At 48.4% G+C, this 26,480-nt stretch overlaps 1 protein-coding gene across 2 annotated transcripts in view; it reads right to left on the minus strand.

Moving 5' to 3' along the window:
* LMF1 (lipase maturation factor 1) overlaps positions 1 to 26,480 on the minus strand; it is a 193,574-nt gene that overhangs the window by 77,314 nt on the left and 89,780 nt on the right. Inside the window, exon 4 of one of the 2 annotated variants that reach the window (XM_066977769.1) lies at positions 9,442 to 9,621. The exons of the other annotated variant lie outside the window; for it this stretch is intronic. Within the exon in view, the coding sequence (XP_066833870.1) occupies positions 9,442 to 9,621 (180 nt within the window). The remainder of the gene's footprint in view (positions 1 to 9,441; positions 9,622 to 26,480) is intronic. 2 annotated transcript variants of the gene reach the window in all.

Below are 26,480 nucleotides of genomic sequence, written 5' to 3' on the forward strand. Positions count from 1 at the left end.
ATAAACCCACAGCCTTGTCGTTTTGGGGGGCACCAGAAATCAGTGTGCCATACAAAGGTTAATTTGGATTTTCCATTACTTTCTTCAGCATTTCTGCACAGAGGCAAACTTTCCCCGAATAACCCCTCCACTATTTGTTGTTATTAAATTACATCTTTAGCTTGCCACATAAAACACCTCTGAGACTTTGTGCCTTCCATAAAATATTTAAAAAGTAAGCTTCTCGCCCACACAAGCAGCTCAGTGCATTAAAAGTATGCAGCAACGCAAGAAGAAGAGTGTTGCGAGGACCTATGTATTATTGATTAACACATTTCCAAGTCGATGCTCTAATTAAAGTAAAATTTACAAATAAGTAAGCTAGGAAGTAAAACTCTTCAGATGTTTTAATGGCAAGTGCTGGTTTAGTTCTTCTTAGCCAACAATTTCCTTCCATATTTAGGGGAAAAATTAGTTAGGAACTGCTAAACGTTGCTTCTTTTTAAACCCGTATCCACTGTTAAGAATCTCTTCCTCACAGAACCAGGTACAAACAAACAAAGGAAGAACTGGAACCACTTTAGTACCAGCGAGGCTTTTCAATCTGTCACTGTATTTCAGCAGATGGACCTGGGATGTGAACGCTACCGAGCTTTCTCCATCCCTGCCCCTGTGATGATGTCTCCGTACTCAACCATTTTTTTCCTACTTCCTCGCCTCGCTGCCAGCGTAGGCATCACAACTACCAAATCGGTTTCTCCATGTAAACAGTACTGTGGTTGATCTTATAAAAGTTGATTATTCAAAGTCAATGCCACGTGAATAAAGAAATAAACCAGAATTTTCCATTTAATAAATAATAAAAAGACTCGATAGTCTTATCCCCGAGCAGAAGTTCTCAATATGTGGCACACAAGAAATTTATTTCTGATGTTCCCTACCAAAGTAAGAGCTGTTCTACATACATAAACTTCTCCTTAGCTAAGAGAGTACCACGCTGGTCCTCCTTTAGTCCACTGCAACATCCCTTTCTGCACATACCCAGCCACGGTGCTTTGCGGGTTAACTCAGGCACTCACTGACCCATCGGTCTTAGCTTCTAGAAATGCATCGCCCCACCTGTAAAGGAACAAGAATTTATTCACTACCTGATTTCCAAGACAATTTGGGTGCCCGGACACTCAACAGTCTCACTAAAAAAAATTATAGAAAAATCAATGACCTCTTCTTGTAAGCTTTGAGGGGAAAAGCAAAGAGCAACTATCATCCCAAATTATTTTAAGACGTGGATGAATTAATAAATACAGACAAACAAGCCCAGGAAAGGAGAGGAGCAGGGGTAAATCAGTGCTTGAAGGACTCCTTCCCCAGGCTCCCCAGACAGGTCACAAAGAAGCTAGCAAGAATGTGCAAATTACGCCGGTGTTGTTATTCTGGTTGCATTTAAAGAGAATTCCGAATTATTAGGGACCTCTTTGTGCAGAGCGTGCCAATAGGTGTCAGCTTGCAGCAAGGAGACCGGGAGCCTAGCGCAGCCCAAGGCGGCCCTGAATGGGGCAATGTTTTCTGCTCGCCCCAACGCCGTGCCCGCTGCGAGCGGCGCGCGGTGTTATTGTAAGGAACCGGATCCCTCCGCTCCGCCCGCCCCGCGACGGCTTTAACGAGTGTGGTTCCCGGTGGAGATGGAAAAACTAACATCGGCCGCTGCTCCTGGGAGGAAAACGGACTCCTGAAAAAAAAAATCCAGGCGGCTCTAAAGGAGGTGCGGGGTGGCTATGCGGATAGGAGGGGCTTTGTACCCAGCCCGTGGTGAGGACCCACACAGACCACGGCCCCATCTTCTGCAACCACATCAGTACCACTTTTGCAATGTCACACGAGCACATCACCATATTCTGTGAGTTTATGTGCTGTTGGTATTATGATGCTAACGTTCCTGGAAACTCCTGCTGGTACCCACCCCTGCCACTACCAGGGACCCTGGGTATGCTGCAGCCGGCTTGCTGCTAGCAGCATTTCCTCCTCAAAATTCAGCTTTTTCCAATAAACTTGCTGCTCTGATAAATGGCCCATTTGCACTACCAAAATGGAAAAGGCTAGGAAGGCGGGATGGAGTTGAGAAACGTCCTGGCACTTTCTGAATCAACAATCTCATATTTGCCTCAGTAGAGCCATGGCTATTTGCTGCCTCGCTTGTCACCGTGCCACGTCTAGAGCAGAAGAGAAAATTTTGGGAGGGGAGATAATGAAATACACAAGTCAACAACCAAAAGCCTTGGCTGTGGGCTTGGCTGCCTGGAATTATCACAAACAACTTCTAACTCCGGGTTGCTGTGGACGAGACTCAACCCAGCAGTCTCTTCCCCGACAGCCAAGTGTCAGTGCACGATGGCAATTGCCACGGCACTCAGCGTCACAAAAGAGGGGCCCCAGAGCTCCCAGGAGAGCCAGCAGAACCTCCATGCTACTGTACATGGCCATCTACATCTGGGGCTGAGCCCTTGGCCAGGAAAAGGATGAAGAAATGGCATTCACCACCTCGAAGCCACGTGGACGGCAGGAACAAATGTACCAGCGCAGACTCATTCCTGCTTTTAACCAGCAAGTTTGTTATTGCTCACCGCTCAAAGAGGGAGGAAAAACTGCCCAGACACATGCTGGACCACGCAGTGTTTGCAATGAGGTGACAGAAACCCAACTGGAAGTGCAGGCAAACCTTCCAGCGAGGGCCTCCTGAGTGTTTTGCCAGCAACATTTGGGTGGCCCGTTTGAGGAAGGAGACATCAGGACAGCTCCCGCAGCCAGCTGCGAGTGCTGGGTGCCAGGAGGAGGGCGCCCGCGGCTCTGGCGGTCTGAGAACCCCCTTGCAGAAGACACTGCTGAAACACGAGCCACAGCCAAGGACCTCCGGAGAGCAAGGATCCTTCTGGCTGGAGCGGGCGAGCACAAGGAGGGTGATGGAGAGCAACCTGGAGGAAGCGGAGGGGGAGGCGACAGGCAGGGAACCTGGCTGAAGGGCAGCAGGAGCAGCAGGCAGCTGGGGGGCCGCCTCCCCCGGAGCAGTGCTGCAATTTCATCTGGCTGCAGGGGGTGAAGAGGCCGTAAGAGACTCGCGGTTGGTCTGAGCAAGGCCTGAACAACGTGGTCGGGTGGGATAAGGCCAGAGGGGCACCGTGAGTGGGGCAGAGCACGGGGAGCCCACGGAGGAGGCGAGCTGGTCCCGGGTGTGCGGCCAGGTCAGGTTGGGGTGGGATTCACAGGTGAGCCGGCCCGGCAGAGCGGGATGGGGGATCAAATCCAGTTCTAGGAAAGGGAACCAAGGACCAAAAAAGCAAAGGGTTTCCCAGAGCCAGCTGGCCTGAGATCAGAGCCAACACGGGCCTCAATGGCCGTCCAGTTCCTCTGGTGCAAATCTCCTACCTCATGGCTGCAGTCCAGGTCCTGCAGAGCTAACGAAGCAATAACTTTTTCCAAAAACAAGAAACGTCGAGAACACCAGTGTACAGGGCTGCTGGAGACGGAGGCGAAAGGTGACGGCTTGGAAGGAGCGCGCCGCCCGCCCGCCTTCGGCACACAGCAGCGGCGGCCGCGGGCACCGAGCGCTTCTGCTCACCGCTCCTGCCCAAGGTCTGCTTTGTCCTGCCAGCGCCAGGTTCTACACCCAATGTACAATCTGAGTTTCATCCCTCATGGCTTCTCTGTAATAAAAATCACAGCGTCCGAGTACAGATTGTGAAAGCCTGTCGAGCAGTCTGGGTGTAAACCCCCCGAAAATGCCAGTGATCCCAGCTCCTGTTGCAGCTACTCACCACCCCCTGCAAGCATCATCCTGCTCTTCTAGAAGGTTTTCAACATTTTCTTAGCCTATGTTGATACTGTTTATCAGGCAGCCCTCAGTGCAGGGTAGCGTATCTGCTACTTAAGTGAAGAACAGTATCTGAGTAATAAGAGGAAGGATTATTGAAAGTAATTCAGAAAAACTCTGAACAAAAATTTGCATGAGTACAAATGAAATTTCCATAGATGTTCAGAAGAACAAAGAAAAAAATCACCACTTATAACTAAATTCTAAGTCCATTATATTAATGCATTATTATATTAATGCATTATTATCAAAGCAATATGAACCTATTAGCTTACGATATTTCTAAGTGTCACGAGGCGGAGAAGGAAGGCAGGACTTGTACATCAGGGAAAATGCCCTGCTGCGGGGGAGAACCCGGGCTCCCCGCTCCCACCAGTTTGCACGCACAACAGGGGTTACGGCTAACCGTGGGATCGTTCCACGGCACAGTGACGGTGCGTGGCAGAAGCCTGTGTGCTGGGTGGGGTAAGGTGTTCTGCTGGTGGGAGCGGGAGCAGGAGGCAGCCGGGAGCGGGCTCCCGCAGAGGGCAGCAGCAGCCCTGCGCCGTGCCGTGTGCTTCAGCAGGGCCCTGAGGCTGGGGGTTTGTCGCAGGCTGGCTGCAACTCTGCATCAAGGAAACTAGAGGAAAGTGTAACCAAAAAAAAAAAAAAAGCCTAAACAAATAAAAAGAATGAAGCAAAACACAAAAACAGGATTAAAAGAAACCACCTCTTCCCTCCCCCTGAAAACACGGGGAAACAACTTCGAGGTTGCAATTGGGCCCCTTGCATTTGGAGTGTCTCTGCTAATATCATGTAGAAATACACGCACAAAATTTATTTAGAGAGGAATTATTGAAATTACAGAAGTGTACAGCTATGCACGGATGGCAGACTTCAGATGCTCGTGTTTCAGGAAGGGCTCAGCTGCACCTTCTGATGCTTCGGACCGCAAGGCAGACTGGCTGAGACGCTCAGCAGCTGAACGCCCTTTGGGGCTACTTCCTTGCCATAGTCACTACTCAGGATGCTGCACCATGCGTGGGGCATTTTCATCTATTGGCTCATATTCAATTATAAAAATACCAGACCAAATATCAGACCATATTGTACTTGACATTTTACCAAAATACATATTCCCGGTGTAAAACTGATGTCAACCTAACATTCACTGTTAACATCAATATCAAAGTGATATTAACAATGAATTCTAAAGATGACATTTTTAGTTACTATTATTTTTGATAAAAACTTTCTGCTATGTTTTTCTTACGACATTTTTCAGAATTTCTAGGAACGACAATTAAACGTGGATGATGCCCAAGAAATACAGACCAGTGCAACAGCAGCGGTAATTCCCTTACTGGTAAACCAGTAGTCGTCAGGGAAAGGGTTAATTCTAACAACGTTCGAGCTTTATTGTGTGCACAGCCGGAATTAGCTTACACTACAAAATGAAACACCGTGAAACCTGTACTGCATTAAGGTTAGTGGAACTACATAATAATTTATGAACTGGACTATGGTTTACACCACAGACAAACAATCACTAAGCAGGAGGTCTTAGGAAGCTGAAGGTTAAAGGTGATTGCATATTACCTGAACTTCCCTTCAATAACTCAACACATGACTATTAGCCTGGTTTATCTGGCTCTATTAAGAAGAGCCGATGAAAACTTTTAATCTAATTCCAAATGGCTCCAGGCACTAGGTAGATATTAGCTTGTTTTGTTGGGAGCGCTGGAATAAAACAAGAACCGGGGAGCTCCGTCCCCAGCCCTTGCCGGCACCCAAAGGTTGTGCCATGGTCAAACCAAGCAGAATTGGCTTTTGGCACTACAAGCTGTTACTGCTCTGGGAGTTTAATTACGCCGACAGTTTCCTATGCTTATAAATGTTACTCAAAGTGGTTTCACTCCTTCCATTACCTGTCCACCACCAGACATCTCCCATTGCCCATCTCACCCCAAAGAGCCCTCAGTAAGAGGTGGTGGAAGGAAAGCCCACTCCGAAAGCACCACCAGCTCACAACACAAGACAAATTGCCTTGCAGGATCGCACCCTAGGCCAGGACAACCAAATCCCACGTGCCCCCCACCGCCCCCTGCCTGCCCTCGGTGCTCGTGGGGCAAAGGAAGCAAGCGCCCGACACCGAGCGACTCGGCACGCTTTGCCCCCAAAATAGCATGGCTTGGGCTGACAATAAACAGTGACCTTACAGTCCTGCCAACAAAGTTTCCGAAAATAATCCTTTCATGGGTTTTATGTGATAGCAGCTGTAAGCATTTCAAAGCGTTAACAGAGGGCTTTTTTCCCCGTCCCTTTTCAGCTTGGCAATGCTACAATTAAACAATAGGGTTTACTTCTGGAGTAAAAGCTCTATTACACGGCTACTGCTTTTTTACTTTTCTTATTTGTTTCACTGCAGTGCCTGCAGGTCTGAAACAAAGCCCAGGCCCTGCCCCAAAGGGTTTATGCTCTAAATAGACTCCACGAGGGCCGCACTCCCTACAGCTCCAGCCCCGGTGACCGCTGTTTTCTCCCACAGGGACATACCTGGAACGCAGCAGTCACACGTACCGGGAGGGACCAGGCTGTAGGCAGTAGGGGACCAAGCCAGGTAGGAGATGCGCAAAAAGCAGAAGCTTCGGTGCTGGGAATAACCACGTCACCGTGCCGTGCGGTGTCTGGGGTGCTCACCGGTCCGCTGTGTTGATGTACACACCGCTGTGCATTCACTGCTGCTGCTCTATAGCAAGGGTTAATGCCAGGGCTGCACGGATGCGGCCACAGAGAGAAGCAGCTTAAGGAATACCCAAACCCTGCCCGGGGACCGAGCTGGGAAGCTGGCTCCGTCTGTCTCACACCTTACGTCCCAGAGGCAGAGGCAAGGAACGAGCTGCAGGACCTGAGCGACGAGCATCGCCACGGGGAGAAGGGAGAGGGATCAGACAAACCAGTGGGAACGTCTCCTTGATGTGGTGATCCGTCTGCCCTATGGCCAAAAAGCTGCGTGCGCTTCTCCGTTCGTCAGAGGCTGCAGCAGTGCCTCTCTCCCCTCCAGTATGAGAGCCATTGAATTTAGCGTGTTTTACGCAGCACTCACTGTATCTCAAACGCAGTCTCCCTGCCCCAGGACATCGCAATACATCACTTTTTTAACAAACGAGGATGAAATTATCCCAATGCATCACCATGCTCTCTAGCTCCAGCTACTTAGTGCGTGCATATGTGCGTGTGTATTAAAAGAAAATAAACAGCAACAAAATGGAAATCCTGGAAACGGATTATTTATTTATTTGCACTGCAGAGTCAGAGGCACCTACTGCCTTAAAGCCTCTCCGAAGCAACTGTTTAAGAAGAACAAATTTGGGATGTTTAAGTAACTTCTAAGAGAAATAAACAGTGTGGGCCCAAAGCTGAGTGAAAATATTGAGTAATCACCCAAACCTGTCAAATCAAATGTAACAGATGAAAGGCCTTCAAGATAGTGACTGCACATTCTCAGGGTTGCTTGGTCTACACTTCAGCCCGGCAGATTATTTACCTTTCCAGCCAAATCCATCATCCCCCTGACGTTCCCAGCAAACACAAACAAGGGAACCCTGCTTTGTTGCTGAGGTATGGAGAGAGCAATAACAACCCCGGCTGACTTCAGAGGAAGGCGGATAAGTGAGCCTCTACCTGCCCCAGCCCCGCGCCGGTAGCTCCCCTGCACGTGACACTTTCTAAACAGGTCAGGAGAATGGGAACCAAGGAGCAAGGACAAACTGCTCTGTCAGCCTCCGGCCGCACCTGACATAACACAGCCTTTCCTTGTCCCTAGGACAGTAAATAGCCTTTGATCAGGGCAGCTCTCCCACCCGCGCAGACACCTGCGAGCGCCCCGGGCCTCGGCGCCCCAGCAAGCAGGGGGAGACGCGGGATGGGGCCGCTGGCAAACCAAACCCTCTGGGCTCCACGATTCCCTGGAGATCTTCCCGGTCTGGATGGCACGGACAGGGCAGAGGCAGCAGGAGAAGGAGGTATTTTGTTCACCCCCTCGCCCTTTGCCAGCGCAAACACATCCCATTGCCCCGTCCCAGACAGGAGAGGAACGGCACCAACATTAGCATCCTGTTCAAACAGCGGGACGCCACCTAAATTTGGATTAACCCATGCTACTAGTTAGCCCAAGTCTACTTATAGCCTTATTTGCTTGGTTTGCAGGCCAGGAAGACGAGGACAAGGGGGTCGGCTGTCTGCAGCCCCGGGGGACCTGTTCCTCGGGTGACCGTGGTAGTCCCTGGGGTACTCAGCTCCCGTGGCTTGTGGGATCCCTGCTGTCCTCCGAGCCCAGCACCGGCACCCCAAGCCCTTCAGCGATCTCAAGAGGCACTGGGGGTCGCAGACAGGAAGCAAGTGAGGGAAGTGGCCAGAGCACCCCATATTTCCAAGGGCATGGACCACAGAAGCTTTAAAATATAAAGCTCCGTGCTTAAAACAGACCTAACCCTAAAGGGCACAAGTATTTTTAATTTAATAACTAGTCTCGCAGGTATAAACAAGATGGAAAAGGCAAGGGAGGTCTTCAGCTGCTTTTCCTTACAAACAACTTAGTACGTCTCCAAACATCCCCCCCCACCCAGTGCTGTTGACAAAATATTATTTATATTTATTTGCGTGCGTGTGCTGGAGCTCAGGGGAGGAGCGGCTCCCGTGGGAGGAACGGGGGAAGCAGCGAGCCCAGCGCCCTGCCTGATAACAGCAGGCTTTCCATCGGCCCCACGCGGGGAGACGCAGACTGGCCTGCAAGAAGCAGCCCTGCTCAGCGTGGGGGGGACAAACGTTGTGGTAAGAACGATGTCCGCAGCACAGACACGCACATGCCTCTGATCCTGCCCCCAGGCACACGCTGAAGGCAATCCCATGAAAGAAAAATGAGAACAAGCTCCCTGCCTGAAAGAGAGATGTGCCGGAGACCCCAGCGCCCTCCAGGGATTCCGCTGATTTGGGAGGGAGGTGCCCAAGTAGGGCAATGACAGGCAGCTGTCGGGTACCCTAACAAAGATCAATTTCCTAGGACTTTCAGGCTATGCTCATTTATTCCACAGTGAGAAATCAGTTAAAGCAGCTCAAACAGCTCAGAGGTGCTTGTGCTCTCTCTCCTGATGATGCGAGGAGTACAAGCAGGAGTTTTCTTCCCTTTCCATGCAAAAAAATAATCGCATTCCCTTGCCCTTCAACTGTATGTTTTTCAACAAAAAAAAACTGGAATACTTCAGAGCTAGAACATAAAGAATCCCTATTCTAAACCATGGGGTAAGTAAGGCGCACAGAAGATGTGTGCATGGCCAGGCAGGCACACGCTCCCCTGCCCCAGCCTCGCAGCCATGGATTCGACCGGGGCTGGGCACCAGCTCCCAGAGCCTCCCTTGCACCAGGATGCTTCGTATTCTGCTCAGATAAACACGTGGCACTACTCACTCGTGCACGTTGCTGCTTGCACATCCCTGTCCGTCCGTCCCGCTCATCCACCTGCCCCATCATTTCCTCTGCAACCCTCCCGTTCCCTGTTTGACAGCACTTCACGTAACCGCATCCAAACCCCAAACCAAAGCTCCGAGGCATTTATCCACACCAGGAATCTCAGGAAATAGCATCCTCCTGCTGCAGGCCTGAAAGTCGCATCCGAGAAGCGGCCGGCCGAGCACCGGGCTGCAGTGGCAGCGGGGCTGGGAGCTGCCACGGGGAGAGGGCACGCAGGGGGCTTCGTGCAGCTTTCGGCTGCAGCCAGAAAGAAACCCGCAGCTCGGCGCCTGGGGAGAGGAAGGAAAGCAAGAGGAAGGAGGAAAGGAAAGTCAGCGATTTCACACCTGGGGTATGTTCAGGAAATGTAGTTAAAACATCTCCTGATCCCCGTTACTAAACTGATACAGTAGTCTGAAAATCTCGCCTCTCTGGTGCTCCGTGCTCTCATCTCACAGCAATTATTCGAGACAAAGCAGGGAAGAAGAGCAGCACGAGTATAGTCTGGGAACTGTAACGTGCCTGGGACGTGTCCCAGACCAAGGGGCAGCTCCAGCAAACAATCTCAGCAGTTCCTCCCCATCCCTGTGGGAAAAGCCCCAGAGATGTCACCGAAGCTGTGAGGAGGTGGCTGCAGCGCAGGGAAAAACCACAGGCTTGTCCCTAACAAGGAAACTGGGCAGATGGCAGAAAAATAAAAATAAAACGGGGCAGAAAGAGAGAAACAACACACACCTATAAATTCAGAGCTGCTACAAATAAAGCCAACTGAGGAGGGAAAAAGTTAAGCGTGGGGCTGCAAATCATTAATTACATTGAAAATGGAGAGATTTATAAATAAAAGGATAAGGGGAAATACACATTTTACTAGTTGGAAGGTTTTTTGTAGTTTTCGAGGGATATAGTAAAGAAGTGCCAGAAAAACAGAGCGGCAGAGAAAGCCGAGACAGCAAGATGAGGGTGCAACAGTTAAAGCAGCCGAGCTGCGGGTGCCAGGCACAGAGACAGCAGCATCAGAAGATGGGGTCTGGTGACCAGAGGAGAAAGGATCCTGTTTTCATACCAGCACTCCTAAAAATAGAAACAAAACCGCAAGCAAAGGACTGCAGAAAGTCATTCTCACATAACTCTGGTGAATTTAGTAGCGTTATTGCTAGTTTACACTAATGTAACAAGAGAAACAGCTGGGAAAAATGCTAGCAAAAACATGTGCTCAAAGGGAAGGGATGGGTGAAAAAGTTACTTCTCCCCAGTGAACTCTTGATCCCAGCTGTAAGGTACCCGCTTGTGACAGGGGATTCAGAGCCACACAGACCCCAGCTTTGGGTTTTGTCCAGGGACACGAGGGAATTGGCAACAGGAATAAAAGAAAATTGAGATGAGGGTGAGATCAGAATAACTCCTGGTTTACCTACAAATAAATGCGACGGATATCCCTGTCCCTTCCACAGACCTACACGTGGCTCAGCTTCTGCATTTCTCTGCAAGGAAAAGATGTACCCGCTTCACGAGAGAAACACCCAGAGCATCAGTATGTGGCTCTGGAAAGCAGAATCCACTAAATAAATCCAAAACGAAGCAAAACCTTCTACCTCCACCTGCAAACATCGCAGACAGAAACAGGAACTGGAAGCTGACAAATTTGTGTTGGATTCTGGGCTCTGAGACCCTCCGGTCCGTAACTCCAGCCCCACCTCGCTCTCTTTGAAGCCACATATAATCTCCAGGCATGTACGAAAATAACAGCTTTATTAGAGCTACTGTAACTCCTCAATTGTTTGGACATAATTGTCTAAATAAAATAAAGGACTTAATTAGCGGCATCATGAAAACGAAAGGCATGTTTGAATAAACATACCGCGGCTTCAGTCAAAAGCAATTAACATTCTACTTGATAAGAGCGATCCCAGCTGGATGCAGATGTTTTTAATAATGCAAATATTTTGCCTACTTATAATAATTAAAACCACTTTTTTTTTTTTCTTTGTAAGACATTCTGCAAAGCCTTGTCCAAGGGCTCTAGCCTCCCTCTCAGCCCGGGCCCGCTTCCCTCGCCTGGTGGAGCTGGGCACAATTTGGGGGCTGCCGGCAGGCGAGGTGGGGAGAGCCGCGGGGCTGCAGCCTGGGCCTGCACACGCTTGGCTTTTCAAGGCTCATCTCTGTCTGTCAGTGACTGGATAAACACCGCAGTCAAATCCCAGGCCGGCATCTCGACAAGAAGTTATTTATATATTTCAATTCCACTGAGGCACTTGTGTTAAAACTATTTTTTTCTTTAATTCAGAGATGGTCTTTTAGACTAATGCTAAAAACATCGAATATCTCTCACTCCCCCCACACAGCCAGATCACCCCCAATAGGGGCATTTTAGATAGCAAGTGGAACTGGCCTCGAATCCGCTGAGGACTTAAGTATTTCTGCGCCCCACTCCAGTGGAGTAAATAAACCGGGCACCGCGAGACCACACACCGCAGGGCCACGTCGCCTTCTGTGTCCCTGAGCTCTTTCCATAGCACTGAAGATGGAATTTATGCACCTTAGTTGCGTTCACTAAGATCTGGAATTCTGCTTTTTTAACCCGTACCACATGTCAGAACCCACACCAGCTCCTCCTAGGTAAAATAAAAGCGGTGTACCCCAACCCAACCGTTTCCTCCGTGCGGACTGCCCAGGGCAAGGACCGAGCTCTTTAGAGTAGACCTGCACAGAAACAACATAAAAGCATAATAAATAAATAAGAACTGGAGACAGGCACCCTCTTAAATACCAACAAGGCACACGGTGATACTATCTGCTAAAGTGAGAGAAGGAAGTTACAGATCACAAATCACATAGATGTATGATCAGAATTAAGCACATTTTCCTGAATCCAGGAACTGGAGCTGTGAAACTGCTTAATGTCAGATAAAACCGAGGAGTCAAATTAAGTAATTTCTCACCCATTAATAGACTTAGCCATCAAAAAGTTACAGGAGACAGACTACGCTGGTCTCCTTATTAAAGTCTGAGAGCCAAAAGCATGATTTCCTGATCCTACAAGCTAATGAAAAATGAGTGGAATTTATGGGTGCTTTTGAATTTAATTAAAGCAGGGTCTCGAGCTCTTAATTTTGCCCTTCACATGGTGGGCTGGCGTGACATTGGAAACCGGGGCCCAGCCCAAAGCCTGCTGTGGCCCCCGCGCCGCTTCCTGCCTGCCCAGGCCCTGTAGGGTCTTAGGAGCTTCAGGTTTGGTCCGAGGCCAGGACGTGAACCTGAGGAGATCACTGCTGGCCTCTGCTCGCCCCATGGCCTCCAACAACCTGGAGCAAGCCTGCTGTCCCTCAGCTTTCCTTCCAAAGTGGAAAAGTAAGGCCTCCCCCTCCTTCCATCGACAGCGGTGCAGGGCCCCGGGAAGCCTCCACCGCAGAGACCTGGCTCGGCCTCCTCCTGCCCGTATGGCGAGACCCTGCCTGTCCCCTCCGCTGCATTTTTGCTCCGGTTAATGAAACTTCAGCATCAAAACTTGAACCGAGCAGGCAGCAAAAAGCATCCATCTGTCATCCCCAGGCTAATATTGTTTGCAGCCTGGCTCTCGGACTTGAACGTCTGTGGTAATGAAGGAAACCGCTGGGAAAGAGTTCAAGAATTCCCTAATCAGTGTTAATGAATCCTTCCCTACAGAAGCGAATTAAAGAGGGTCACTCTACCAACCAGGAAGCACGCATTAAACAACGCCACCAGTAGGCATAAACAGAGTCAAGTGGCATTTACTTTTTGTTTTGCCTCCCACGTCTCCCAGCTGCCTGCGCTGACGCTGCTCGTGGTCTTTGTGACCGGGAGCAGCCGCACGCGGAGATGCTGAGCGAGGACATCCCGGTCCCTGTGTCCACCCCAGCACCCACGGCCGGTGCCACCAGCCCCCAGCACCACCCGGGTGAAGCAGCAGGTCCCCAGAGGCACAGCTGCAGCTCTGACGGACGCCCGGTATATCCAGGACTCCAAACGCCCTCGGAGCTTCCACTGATACCTGGATGGAGAAGCTGCCTGCGGGAGCTGTGATGTAGCAGCACGTAATTCCAAGCAGAGAAAACAATCAGAACAAAAGATGCTTTCTGTGTGTGACGAGAAGACACAAGCATCCTTCTGGCTTTAGGAAGGAAAGCCACAATCTGCCACCGGGATGCCAGGCAATGCCCCCTGCGCACATCCCCGTCGATGCGGGAATCGCACGGGCATCGCCTCCAGTGCCAGCACGGTGGGTTATGGGCCCTGGCTCCCTCCTCCAGCATGGAAAGCTGGCAGGAAACAGCAGGTAAAAGGAGGAGCAGATTCTCAACGGTGCAAGGGAAAGGGTGAAAAGACAAGCAGGCAAATCACTGCAAAAGTCAGTCCGCTTTTTGCAGCACTGATGGGGGCAGCTGTCAACAGCACAGTGCGAGAGTTTATAAACACAAGGATGCAAAAGAGTGAGTTTCCCAGTTTAGTCAAACTTTCCCTAAAAGGAAACTACTTGTTTCAATTCATAAAATGTGAAGATATCTTTTAGGACTCTCTTTACAAAGGGGACTAGCTCCGTGACCAAACATTTTTATAGATGTTAGAAAGGGCTGAGTGACCACCCTGCTTTCCAAAATTACAAACACAACGCTCCCTTTATTTACACAAAGAAGTTCAATTACTGAAAGTTTGCACAAATAATGAAATGCATCTGTCCCTGGGACATTAAAACCAACAGGCGAGATGGCTGCAACATTTTACCTGTCCTGCAGATATTGAATAGACCTCCAAAGCACACGGCTCATCATTTTAATAGGAACGGCCTCTCTTGCTTCTTGTAATACGCACAAATTTGAACTCCCATTCTACTGCCAATAGAGGAAGACCGCAGTGTTTCACAAGGCAAACACTTTTCAAATGCTGTTTACGCTTGATTTTATCAGTCCTACATAATAAAAAAAATCACCTGGCACATGGCTGAAGAGGTGCAGCTGAACAGGCTGAGCAGTACAACCTCCGTGCACATGCGATGAGCCCCCAGAAAAGAAAAGGAAAGCAGCTACTCTGAAGTCAAATGGCAAAGTGCCCATTTCATGTCAAATGCCAATGCCAAATACTTGCTGATTCCTCCAGCGGTTTATTATTAGTGATGAAATCCCCCGAGGTCCATCCTAAGTCATTTTTCTGCTACCAGACTCAGTCCGGCAGAAAACAATAGAGATTCTGCGGATCAGATTACACGCTGAGATGAATAGCAGGAAGGTGAATAAGAACGGCGCTCACACCAGGCTCTGAAAAACAATTCCAATTACACAATCCCCTGTTCGAAAAGTCCTGCTTTCGCCTAATGTGAAACGACTGTGGAAAACTCTTGTGACCAAGAACAAATATAACTGCTGACCAGGCTGCGGGCAGGCTAGGAGCCCGGAGCATTTACAAGAGGTTTAAAAGACAGTAAATAAACCACACAGGATCGTTTCTGAGGAGCGGACCCTCGGGGAGCCCAACCTGGAGCTCCCGCTGTAGCATGCCTTGCCCTATTGTGCCGTTTATCTCGTCTCCTGCACGTAGTGATCGGGGCTCCCAAAGCCATCTCCTGGCTGCAGGAGGACCCCAGGTTACCGGAACCGACCTCAGGAGTTGCTGTGAAGCAACCTGGTGTGTTGGTAGCATCGGATCAAACACGGGGCAGCTGCAACACCATTTCAGACAGAGGATGCCCCTTTGATGCCAGGGCAGAGCAGACTGCGAACAATTCTCTCCTACCCTGAATTCCGATCCCTTGCTCAACACCCATTAAGGAAAATTTCACGAGACAGTAACACCGCGCCTCATTACCAAACATTAACATCTCTACTGGGGACTGAACAAGCGTGAGCCCAAAATCCCCAGCAGGACCTCCAGACATTCGAGTTCTCACTTTGGAAGCAGAAAATAGAAAGGTAAGCAGACAGGCATCAGAATGCAGTTCAGGCCATTTAGTAGCCCAAAATCTTTCATTGAGAAGTATGACCATCTTGTTTGCTTTTGGAAAAAGGGTCGTGCCGTGCTGCAGAAACCGTCAACGTGGGTTGCTCGAATGTTACAAAGCTTTCATTTGAGGTCTGGCTTTTATTTAAACTGCAAAGCTCAGGGGATTCTCCAGGACCACAGAAAATTATTTTGAGAAAGTACATTGAAGTCATGCTGCTGAAAAAGCAGGGAGCCGTATTTCAGGCCAGAGCACAGACTTTCAAACAGAGAGTGCAGACAAGAGCGTAACTGTAATCCAGCCGAGCTTTGTCAGCGTTGGCCAGCGACTCTCCCAGCTCTCTAGGTGTTTTCTCCAGTTTAATGGGTAACTTCATTGCACCGACATCGTTCGCTCTTTTAACGGGGCTCTTTCCAAAGCAATTACTCATTTATAAGGGCTATAACATTTTATACCGTGTGTTTTGGTGTGGTACCCAGCAGAGCCTGCTCCTGGCGGGGCGCCTGCTGGCCTCGGGCAGGAAGACTCTGCAGATAGGGCCCGGGGGGGCTCCAGCTGGGTCTGCCCACCCCTCCGCACATCCCTCCAGCGAGCTCCACAACGGGCGACTTCCATACTTCCATCGCTGCTTGACTGTTTGCTCACCTACCACTTGCTTTCAGAATGGGGCAAACCTTGATTTTTATTTATTTATTTTTAAACTGAGGGCTATTTGCATGCCCACGCAATTAGGTCCCCACCAAATTCTTTAAGATCAGAGGCACGGCTCTGCACCACTGAACAACAGACCTCGCTGAAGCTTATAGAACAAAAAAGGCACGCGTGGCAAAAACCCAAGTATGAAGCACTCCACCTGAAATAAGAATATAAATGGGAACCTGATGACATTGGATTTCGGCCATATCTATTAGTATTAATTAATAATCCTATTAATTAATGGGAACTGTAAAAGCTGACATTATTAGGCGCAGATCAAGGAAGGACTCGCGTAATTGTAATACAAAAATTATCTTCCGAGATGGGTTTGATGAAGTTCCAAACCGACGGACTGCTCTCTGGATTTGGTGCCCTGCAAACACCCGAAAATGTGTGCCCTCCCACCACGTGCCCCATGTCATCCCTCCTCTGCATGCAGCAACTGAAGAGCTCGGCTCAGGACAGCATTTTGAAAGGGATTTATCCACGCAGAGTAATAGGTGATGGCATATATAAAACCACTTATTTAATGCACTCTGGCTGAGTTCTGCTTGTTGGAAGGCAAAGGAAAGAATATAAAGGTAAAAGTATATAAATTACCCTGAACCTTGATGTAATTCTGACTCTCCTGTCCTGACTCTGGCCAGGGCAGCTTGTGTCAGTTTACGAATCACCCCCACTTCGGTCAATCCATCTGCACACACTGCTCTGACTGCTAACCAGGTCACTGCTCCCTCCTCTCCTTCCTTCTGCCCAAAATTGCATTTAAAGCACAAATAATAATAATAAAACATAATAAAAATGTCACTAGACAAAGCAAATAAACCATAAGTACAAAACTGCTCGCTGATATTTTGTACAAACTCCTATAAAATTAACTTTTACAACTTTTACTGGCAACTTCAACCTCGGTTGAAATTATTCTCTGATTAGTGTGCCCATATATCTCAGGGCAGCCAGTGACCCTCATCCAATTACGTTCAGAAACAGTTTGCACACATCCAGGCCTCACAATTAAACCAGGGATAACATACGCCCAACTCCCAGGGTAGAAATGTCTCCCCTATGATTTCTGATGTATGATTTGGAATGCGGTAGAAAAGATTTGCTCTTTTAATCCACCCACTAAAATCAATCATGCACAAACTTTAACAGTCAGGGAGGGTGTTGTGAGTTCTTTTTTTTTTCTTAAAAAAAAAAAAAAAAACACAAATAAAAAAACTCAGCATGCACATTGCTGGCTTTAATTTCCTTGAGTAAACAGTGTGTCGCAGCCATGTTGTTGAGGGCTGGGGAAGAGGACGCATACCTGAAATTTAGGCTCATTACTGCTCTATGAAATATGTCTCCAATGTCAGCCCTGGCTCGGCTGCCTGGTGGATTTAAACATGAATTACTCCAGTTACTCTATCAAAAGTGTCAGTACACAAGTGGCTGTGGAGTTTAATTAGCCTGGCCCGCTTGGAACAACATTGCATTGAACAGTAAAATAAGATTATACTCATGCTGAGCAGATTTAGCTTAAACAGCCCCAAAAGTATTAAAAGGGTAGTAGGGTGAGGACTGATTGCAAGTTTGCAACTGGAACAGATTACAGCCAGGTTCCCAGATTGCACTGGTTGTGTTGGCTGAGTGAGAATGGGTTTTCTCTGGGTTTCGCCCTCCGTAAGATCACCTCCATTTCCCATACCAGCGGCTGGATGTGCCCCTGGCGCAGCACTGCCGACAGCACCCAGAGGCAGCGTTGGGGTGCCGGCTCCTGGAAGCGGCTCAGCAGCGGGGCTGCGATGCAGGGACAGGACAGCCCCGCTATGACACCAGTCGCTTAACTCTTGTCTTTGAGCCATGGGTGACAGCTCACTGAAACAGCCAGCGATTCATCCCAACACGCTGCCCATCCCGGTTATGTGGGGCTGGTGGGCACATCTGTCCCCGCGTCCAGCTCCCGCTCCCCACGCACAAGTGGGTGGTGGTGGGGAAGCTCCTGCACGTATGGCGAGGGCAGGACGAAGCCCTGTACCACTGGGAAGCACCAATTAAATATAACAACTGGAAGGGCCTCCAATCCACTGCTGATTAATAAATATAAATCATTTAAAGTTATGAATTATATAAAATGTATTTTCAAGGCTAACAACTATTATCTGCAGACTTGAATTTGCTATGCTGGAGTCAGTTCCTCCACTGGAAAAATCCAAAGTGACTGTGAGTAGAAAAAGGTTAAAAAAAATATCAAAAAAACCCAAACACTACAGAACTTACTGCTGACAGTACTCTTGAAAGCAGTAGCTCAGTCAAAATACTAAGAGCAAAACAGTGTTGATTATCCCTCCAAAAGGAGGGAGTCGGCTACAAAAAGCAAGTCTAAAGAGAAATCAGTGAGCCCCAAACTAAGTGGCACAGTAAAGGAGAAAGGAGCATGGGAGCACATCACTTAAAACATGACAGCAGGCGAAGCAGCAGAGAGGTGCAGCCTCACACCCTGGCCAAGGATGAGCTGCAGCTACCAGCCAGCAAGGGTATGCAAATCCATGCCCTGGAGCCTCTTTTTTGCTATGTATTTTTTTCCTTTTCCACTGTCTTAATTTTTAATGAGCAGCGAGTGAAATGAGACCGCTGAAGCAAAGGACACAAAGCTACAGTTGATTTTAGAGACATTAAGGGAAACATGAAGGAGACAAAGAGGAAGTGATGCTGAAAAGAGATATTAGGAAATCCTCCCATGCAAAGAATTTGAAAGGACAGGCAAGGAAACGGGGAAAGAAGTGTGAAAATAAGAGAGGGAGTAAAAGGCCCTGTGATGCCCTCAGGTATTTCATGTGCGGATCCTGCCGAGGCTGCCTTCGGCTGGGATGCACAAAGGGGTCCTTCATCTGAGGAGAGAGAAAGCCATGCAGAACATTCACCATAGCTAATTAATTTAGGACCCTCAATTACAAGTAGGATCTTGTGACACTGCTTTATTTGTAGCCTTTTTTTTTTTTTTTTAATAAACAAAAAGCAGATAAGAGCCGTGACACCTTTAATGACTTTACAATGCCTTTCCTGCCAGCGCCGCGCGCCTCGGGGACCTGCCAAGGAGGGTCCCATTAGGAAAGTCTCGTCCCTGCCGCAGAGATTCCCCATACCCACCGCTCACCCTGATCGGATCCTCGCTGTACCATCCTCTGACAAAACACAAAAACCAGAATTACTTCAAATATCAGGTGACAGGCAACCTCCTATTTCCTTTTAGGACAGGACTTGCTTTTTCAGCCTTCGCATTCAGGCAGTAGATGCCCAGCGTTACTGGACAGAAACCAGAGGAATAAACAATACTGTGTGTTTTTTTTTTTTAAAACTGCAAAGGGAAAACGCTGTTGTTTATATGCCGCAATATGGACAGATTTACACACTAACAGCCACATTAAAATAATACAGGTCTGGCACGAACTCACAAAAAGCAACGCAATTCAGAGTTGCCTGCAAATGTGTCAATGGGGAGTTGGGGACCTTCACACGAGAGCCAAACTCGCTGAACGCAAATGCTACAAAATCTTGATAACCTTTGGGGTGAAGCCCTTCAGGGCAAACCCAAACTGCTCCCCCCACTCCTCCCCCTGCAAATCAGACGAAACCCTGCCATTCTCGCAGACACCCGCGCCCGTAAAAAGCAGCCCCTCCGCACGTGCAGCTAACCACATGTCTACACGGAATAATGTGATCATTCTTCCACCCACCTCAGCCCTCCTACGAGCTAGCCCTGGGCACTGTCCTTCCACAGAAACTGCACAATCTGAGTTTACAAGAACAAAGGACATTCTTTGAGTGAGCAGACTGGAAAGCGGCATTTAAAGCCGGCAGTTTTACCCCACAGCGTTAATATCGAGGTGGTAACTCCACGGAGCAGCACGCCCTGAAGACCACGATTGGCCATATTCGCTAATAAGGCACATGGGAACAGCTGGCAGGCCGGTCTCCGGGCTAACTCTGGCATTTCTGGTGCTTGGCCGGGAAGGCCCAGGGCAGCCGATCCCATCGGCTGTCCCCAGCACCGTGCTGTGACCCAAAAGGCAAGGGGAGAGGGGATTCTGCCTTCACCTAACTTAGCTCAAGTCCCTGAGGGAGACACTCGCCCTCCCAAACGGGACAGCAACACAAGCAGTTGCAGAAGTGCTGTACACTTCTGCATAGCCGTGTACGCCTATTTGAGATTTCCACCTCACATCCTACACTTGATCCAGATCCTCACCAAGCAGAAGAGAAACCCGCAGCCTCCCAAGAAACCTTGAACAAAATTATCTAACTTCACCATGAGCCCCTGGCTTAGCACAACAAAGTTCTTAATATCTCCTAAAGGAAGGGTTTGGGATGCCCCTGTCCTGTGGGGAAGCACTAGATGTCTCTCCTAGGACAGCCTAGAGCCGAAGCACCCACCCCACAACCCTGGCCCACCGCATCCCCAGGCCACCAACACCACAACACGCGAGGGCTCCGTGCCTCAGGCACGCTCCCCCTAAACTCTCCTCCCCTCCTGCCTGCGTGCCAGGTTCTCCTTCTCCAGCACTACCGACCATATTGCATTTCAATCATACATTAAACAATCCCGAGCTGGTGGATGCCTTCATGCGAGAACGTCTATAGAGCTCCTATCTTGAAACGTCAACGCTCTCGCACATGGAAGTATTTATTACATCAGAGCCCCACAGAAGATGCTAATGAAATTCCTATCATTAGTAAAGTTGGAGGCCCGCAGCCCCATGGCAGGGCAGCTTAGGCACTCGTCTATAACCACATGAGCAAGTGCTGCTACGGTGGATCTGAATTACTTTCTTTCAATAAAGATAAGGCTTGGCTCCTTGTTGAATAAGCAGATAGCTCTGCAGGCCCAACCCAACATCTTGAAAGATTAGTGCCTCGTGACATGTTGGTTGAGTCTGGCTTTCTGACCAAAGGCTGCTTTAAATGAAAAATTAAAAAGAGGGAATCTTTCCTGCCATGCAACTAAACGTAAAGCACATTCTTGAGCAAGCTTCAAAAGTTTTAAGCATCCACTAAACTTGGGCAGCTTGGGTACAGAAGTAACTTAAGTTTGGCAAAATTTAAGCTATGCTGTGCTTGGAACCAAAAAATCCGCGCTGTACAGCCAAAGGAATGCTGGGCCTTGGAGAGATGGTTCGCCCTTCAGAAGATGATAAAGTATTAAATTTCTGCTAAATCTGAAGCAATAAAATTAAATTCAAACTCTGAGGGAAGGGAATAAAAAGGCCGATGCATAATTGCTTTGTAAAATTTGTGTTTAATTTACTTGAGACAGGCCATTTTACAGTTTATCGAAAACAGCTGGTGTCATAGACACACATTCGCAGTCCCGTAACATGGATACAATTTATCCCGTGAAATCTGTAAACGAAACAAGACAAAGCGCTCAATATCTTTTATAATAAATTCTTTCAACAGGTAGAACTGAATCCTGAATCAAGCCTTCTTAAAACAGTCGGGCTCTCTCAGAAGCCGTAACCCCCTAACAGCGTGCGATGCCGAGGGGCGAGCTCATTACTACCCACCGACACCCGACCGAGGCCCGCTGGACACCCGGATGGCAGGCTCCTGGCACGTCAGGACCGAGACAAACATGTGCATGCTGCAAGGAATTCCTCACAAGACGCTTTTATGTACAAACTGAGAACGTGTTTTGGCTAAAAACAAACATTCAGATGGCTCCCGGCCATCACCCTTCTGGCACATACCGACACGGCACCCATCACACTTGTGGGAACTTCTGGTGCCACTGCCAGCCCCACGGCCCATAGTTGGCACTTTCTCCTCCCTAAGCCTGTGGATGACCTCCCTACATCATATGGATGACCTTCCTGGATGACTGCATGGGTCTGGGTCTCCACGTCCATGCAGAGCCCCCTGAAAAGCACTGCAAATCCACGCCCGCACGATGCCTGCCCAGGACCAAGCAGGCACAGCGTAAGGGCCCAGGATTGTCTAAGAGGAGCAGGATGACATCTAAGAAGTCAACTCTCATTGCACGGTATCAGGTGCTAAAATCTCCACACCTTCAGCAATGCATGCCTACGTCTGCTCTAGGTATCTCTGGGATCAAAGGCAGTGGTTATGTTAACAGCAGGAGATACACACTTCAGATCATCCTATCAACCCCTGTTCCAGGGAAAAAATCGCTGCTGACTGCTGCCTATCTCTTTGTGGCTTTCAACCTATTCTCCAGCAGCAGTTTCTGATGGCAGAGGAGAGATTATATAATTTTACAGTTGCTTTACCTCTAAATACAACTTCTGGAAGAAAAGACTGGGGGAGTAACATGGCCACTCATCCCAGAGGGACCCTAAACCCAGCTCTGGTGCACACAAATGCAATACCCATAAAAACAGCATGTTGTGGAGCCTCCTTAAACCAAACATGAAAACACCAATTAAAGGTCCACGGGGGTTCATTCTGCCCAGTGTGAAAAGTCCTGGAAGAGAGGTCAGGGCTTGCTACTGTGCAGGGGTCTGCATGCGCCACAGTCCCATGGCCATGGGGCACATCTCCAAAGGGCTCTGAAGAGGAGGCAACTACGAGCCTGCACGAAAAGCATCGCGTTGGGTTATACAGTGCTTTCACATTGTGCATTTCTAGGGATCTGAAGGCACGTGCTGCACAGGGCTCCTCTGCCACCAAGCTGCAAGGCTGGGCTCTGTTGCCCCACCGGCGAGGATGCGGCAGAAAGCAGCACAAGGCACGTTGTGCTGGTGGCCACCAAGAACTGAGGGGAAGGCAACACCACCTGTTCCCCACAAAGATCTGGTTACGTGATTGACTCTAAGAAAAAAGAAATGAAGCAACTTCACCCACTTTTGGCAATCACCTCATCTGTACTTAAAAAGCCCCATTCTGGCCCAAAGATGCGAGTTAAGCTCAGCAACTAGAGGCTCCGTGGAGCCAGAGGTGGAGGAGGCCGTTCAGGCTCTGAAGGAGGACAGAGATGTTCTGGGGCCACTGACACAGCCAAGGGCTGTCAGCGACCCATCTGGCCCCCAGCCCCTCTCAGCAACGACCGAGAGCTCCGGCCCCACAAAGGGCTGCCACGGGGTCCATACAGATACCAACGTTGCAGCAAACACCCCGAGCTTTAATCATCTTACTTCTTTCAGCATTTCCAGTATTTCAGGGGTTGTGTCCTGTTTCATTGCAACGTTCTCATTGCCTGTCAACCCCCTAAACGTGAAATACACCCACAAAAGCCTGTATCCCATCCTCACCGTCCACAGCATCACCTCCTAACTTACAGACGTGCATGCTGTAACAGACAGTCCTTTGTTCTTCCACGGAGGAGAGCGTGTAACCTATCCCAACCTAAAGGGAACTATTTCTTTAGTGTGCAGTGTAAATTGAACTAAAGTGCCAGAGAAACAGTAAGAAATGCCTGAGTGTCCTCCTAAAAAAAAAAACCAACAGCCAAAACAGCTCCCGTATAGGTAACATATAAGATTTCATAGAAGAGGAAACATTAGAAATCTAGGAGAAGTCAGTAACGTCTTAACTAGCAAATTAAACCCATACCACACTTGATGCAGAGGGGACCCTGCTAAAAGCCCGTATCATTGCCCAGGGAAAGTACTTGCAGAGGGAGACAGGCCGAAAGGTTTCAAACCTGGCAAATTCCTCTGAGATCTGCTGGAGACAAATCACATAAAACGAAACCTGGACTCATCCCTGTGAGGCAAAACAGGAGCCAGCACAGAGCAAAACCTGCGGGTAAATACCCTTCCTGTGCCCCAGCTCTAACCTCAAGCCGTGCCGGGTCTCCTCCTGCCTTGTCTGGCTAGAAAGAAGAGTAAAACCAAATAATTCATACAGGCTGCAGATAGGAAGACAGTAAACAAGACAAAGCCACAGATGATATCCTCAGAAGCAGCTGAGCTGCTCAACTACCATGTTCAGAAAATGTTTTACTTCAGAAGTAAATAAAAAAATCATTTGTCTCTTACAGTCCCCACAGCAGCTTTTGCTTTTACCAAACAAGAAAACTTATCAACTACAAATCTCCGACGTCCTTTGTAGTTTGGAAAGTTGTGCATTTGATGGCATAATGCAACACACATGACTTTCATGTCCGTGCAGCTCCTCACTCGATCATTTTGGGAAACTCCACCCTCGGCTATCAGCTCGATAAACTCTCATTACAATAACGAGGAAAGTGATGGTTCTGGTATTAGTCATACTGTTGAGACTTACAGAAGCTATAAAACAATAGAAAACAAATCTCCAATATTTAAGAAGCTGAACGGCTCTGTTTGTTAACTGCTGCTGGCCTTTACATCCCCCCAAGGTAATCAGCTAATGATTGTCTGCTGGTAGCACAATCGGGTCACGTGCGCTTACTGCTACAGAGTTGGCACAGATAACTGCAAAAGGGAGTTATAAAAAGCACTGTTAGATCCTGTAGCAGTTAGGAAAATGTACAGCAGGAGCAACTTGATGAAAATTGCACATAAACATACACAGATGAATGCTAATGATCAAACGTTTTGCAGAAATGAAACGTGTTAATGTAGAAAAACCAACAACTGCTTTGTGAAGACATATGTCCGGTTACACAAAAAAACCCTTGGCGATGACAAATTCACAGACCATGGTAAAATCTAGACTGGTGACTTAAGGAATTAAAGGATTACCCTTTTAAAACAATGCACGGAGGCTTCGGCACCCACGGAGTCACTCGGACAGTTCCCACAGGACCTTCCCAAGCATCCTCTGGTAGAGCCAGCGTTGATAGGAACTGCTGGAAGAAGGTTCCCAAAAGACAGCATCCAAAATCAAGGTCAGCACACGAGGCCAAGGGAGCAGGAATTCAGAGAGGCACCCTCACATGAACTTTAATCTCAACAGGCTACAAAAGCGAGCTGCTCTCTATACAATAAAACCAAAGTTTAATTAGGAAAGTCAGGTTTGACCGGCTTTGAGAAAACCACCCTTTGATAACTACATGCTACATTATCCTTTCACTTCTTTTGGCAGAGAAGAGAGGTTATTGCAGTTTTCTTTGGCTCCTTCTCTCTCCTGTCAATCCCCTGTGCACTCAGATAGTTCAGGTTCAATGTTCAAAAGGAGGAAAGGCTCTGAAATGTCCATCAGCTCTGTTTACCACCAGAAGCACAAAAGGAAAAGGGACCCTGAGCTGGCAGCTAGTGGTTAGAGATCTCAGGATGTGACTGTGGTGTCTGCTCACAGGGCTCTTTCTGTAGTTGCTGGAACTACTCTTTACGGTGATTTGCACCAACTTAAAGTGTGGCAGCAACACTGAAAAAGAAATCGTTAATGAACGACTTTACAAGCAAAGGAACATTTCCAGCCTGCTCTTGCTCATGTTTGGTTTCCACATCTGTGCTGGTGTTCCCAGGCATTTGGCTTAGAGCAGAGCAGGACAGGGTTCCACAGCATCTGCCAAATTTGATATTGAAAGGCTGCTAAAATCACAATTAACTTCTTGAATTAAAATATTTCACTTATTTGCCTTGGGGCCAAGGGTAACACATTCAAACAGATTTCCATTGCGGGCTGCTCACAAACTGTTAATTGCAACGATTGCCTTAAGGACTTACCAACCATAACTCATTTCACACAGAGCGTGGGCCACCTCCTGCGTGGGATACTATTTCTTCTCCTTAGACAGATGACAGGAAATTTTATCAGACGAGATGAAGACTGTTGCAAGGCCCTTGAGCTACCAACAAAGCTACATCATCTTTGTGGCAACCGATGCAGTCAGACCAGGGGGTATTAAAGCCAGCTCGCATTCTGCATTTCAGTAAGCGCTCTTTAATAGTTTTATTTGCAGAACTGAATTTGCTGAGCCCCAGCAGTTGCTGATTAACATCTCCCTGCGCTCTCCTCGGTGTGAGCAGGCATGGCCCGGCACGTAGCAGCTGTACGGTGCCCAGCACACGGGTGTGAGGTGGGCACACACGCTCACCTCCGGCCGGGGTTATTGGTTGCAGCAACCAGCAATCCTGCGTTACATTAAAACGGATCCAACGTGACAGTCCGAAATTCAATATTGTCTCAGTCTAATTGGACAGGATCCAGTTCAATTCTGTCAAACGCCTTGATTAATGCTAAAGCCATAAAACCCCTCTTAGCCATCGAGACGTTCAGGCTGAAAGGGAGAAGGAAGAATATGATCCTTGGAAAACAGAGATAAGTGAATTCATGAATGTGAGTAAGATAAATGCCTTTTTTAATACAAATATTTCCACAATGCTTGCGAGAGCAACAATTCACAAGCTGTACTCTTCTGTATGAATTGGTCAAGAGGTAAAAGCTTTTACTAAGCACCTTGTGCAGTCAAACCTTTTACATTGGAATGCGATATGACAGCGCGGTTATGAAAAAGGTTTATTTCTTTGTCTCAAGTATTTTTGAGACAGCCTAGAAAAGAGAAAGCGCTCACTGACTTGCCCCCCTTCCAGCCCGGTCACAAAACTGCTTAACTAGAAATCCCACAAAGTGGAG

Source organism: Anser cygnoides, chromosome 15, assembly GCF_040182565.1.
Source record: "Anser cygnoides isolate HZ-2024a breed goose chromosome 15, Taihu_goose_T2T_genome, whole genome shotgun sequence".
Taxonomy (NCBI): domain Eukaryota; kingdom Metazoa; phylum Chordata; class Aves; order Anseriformes; family Anatidae; genus Anser; species Anser cygnoides.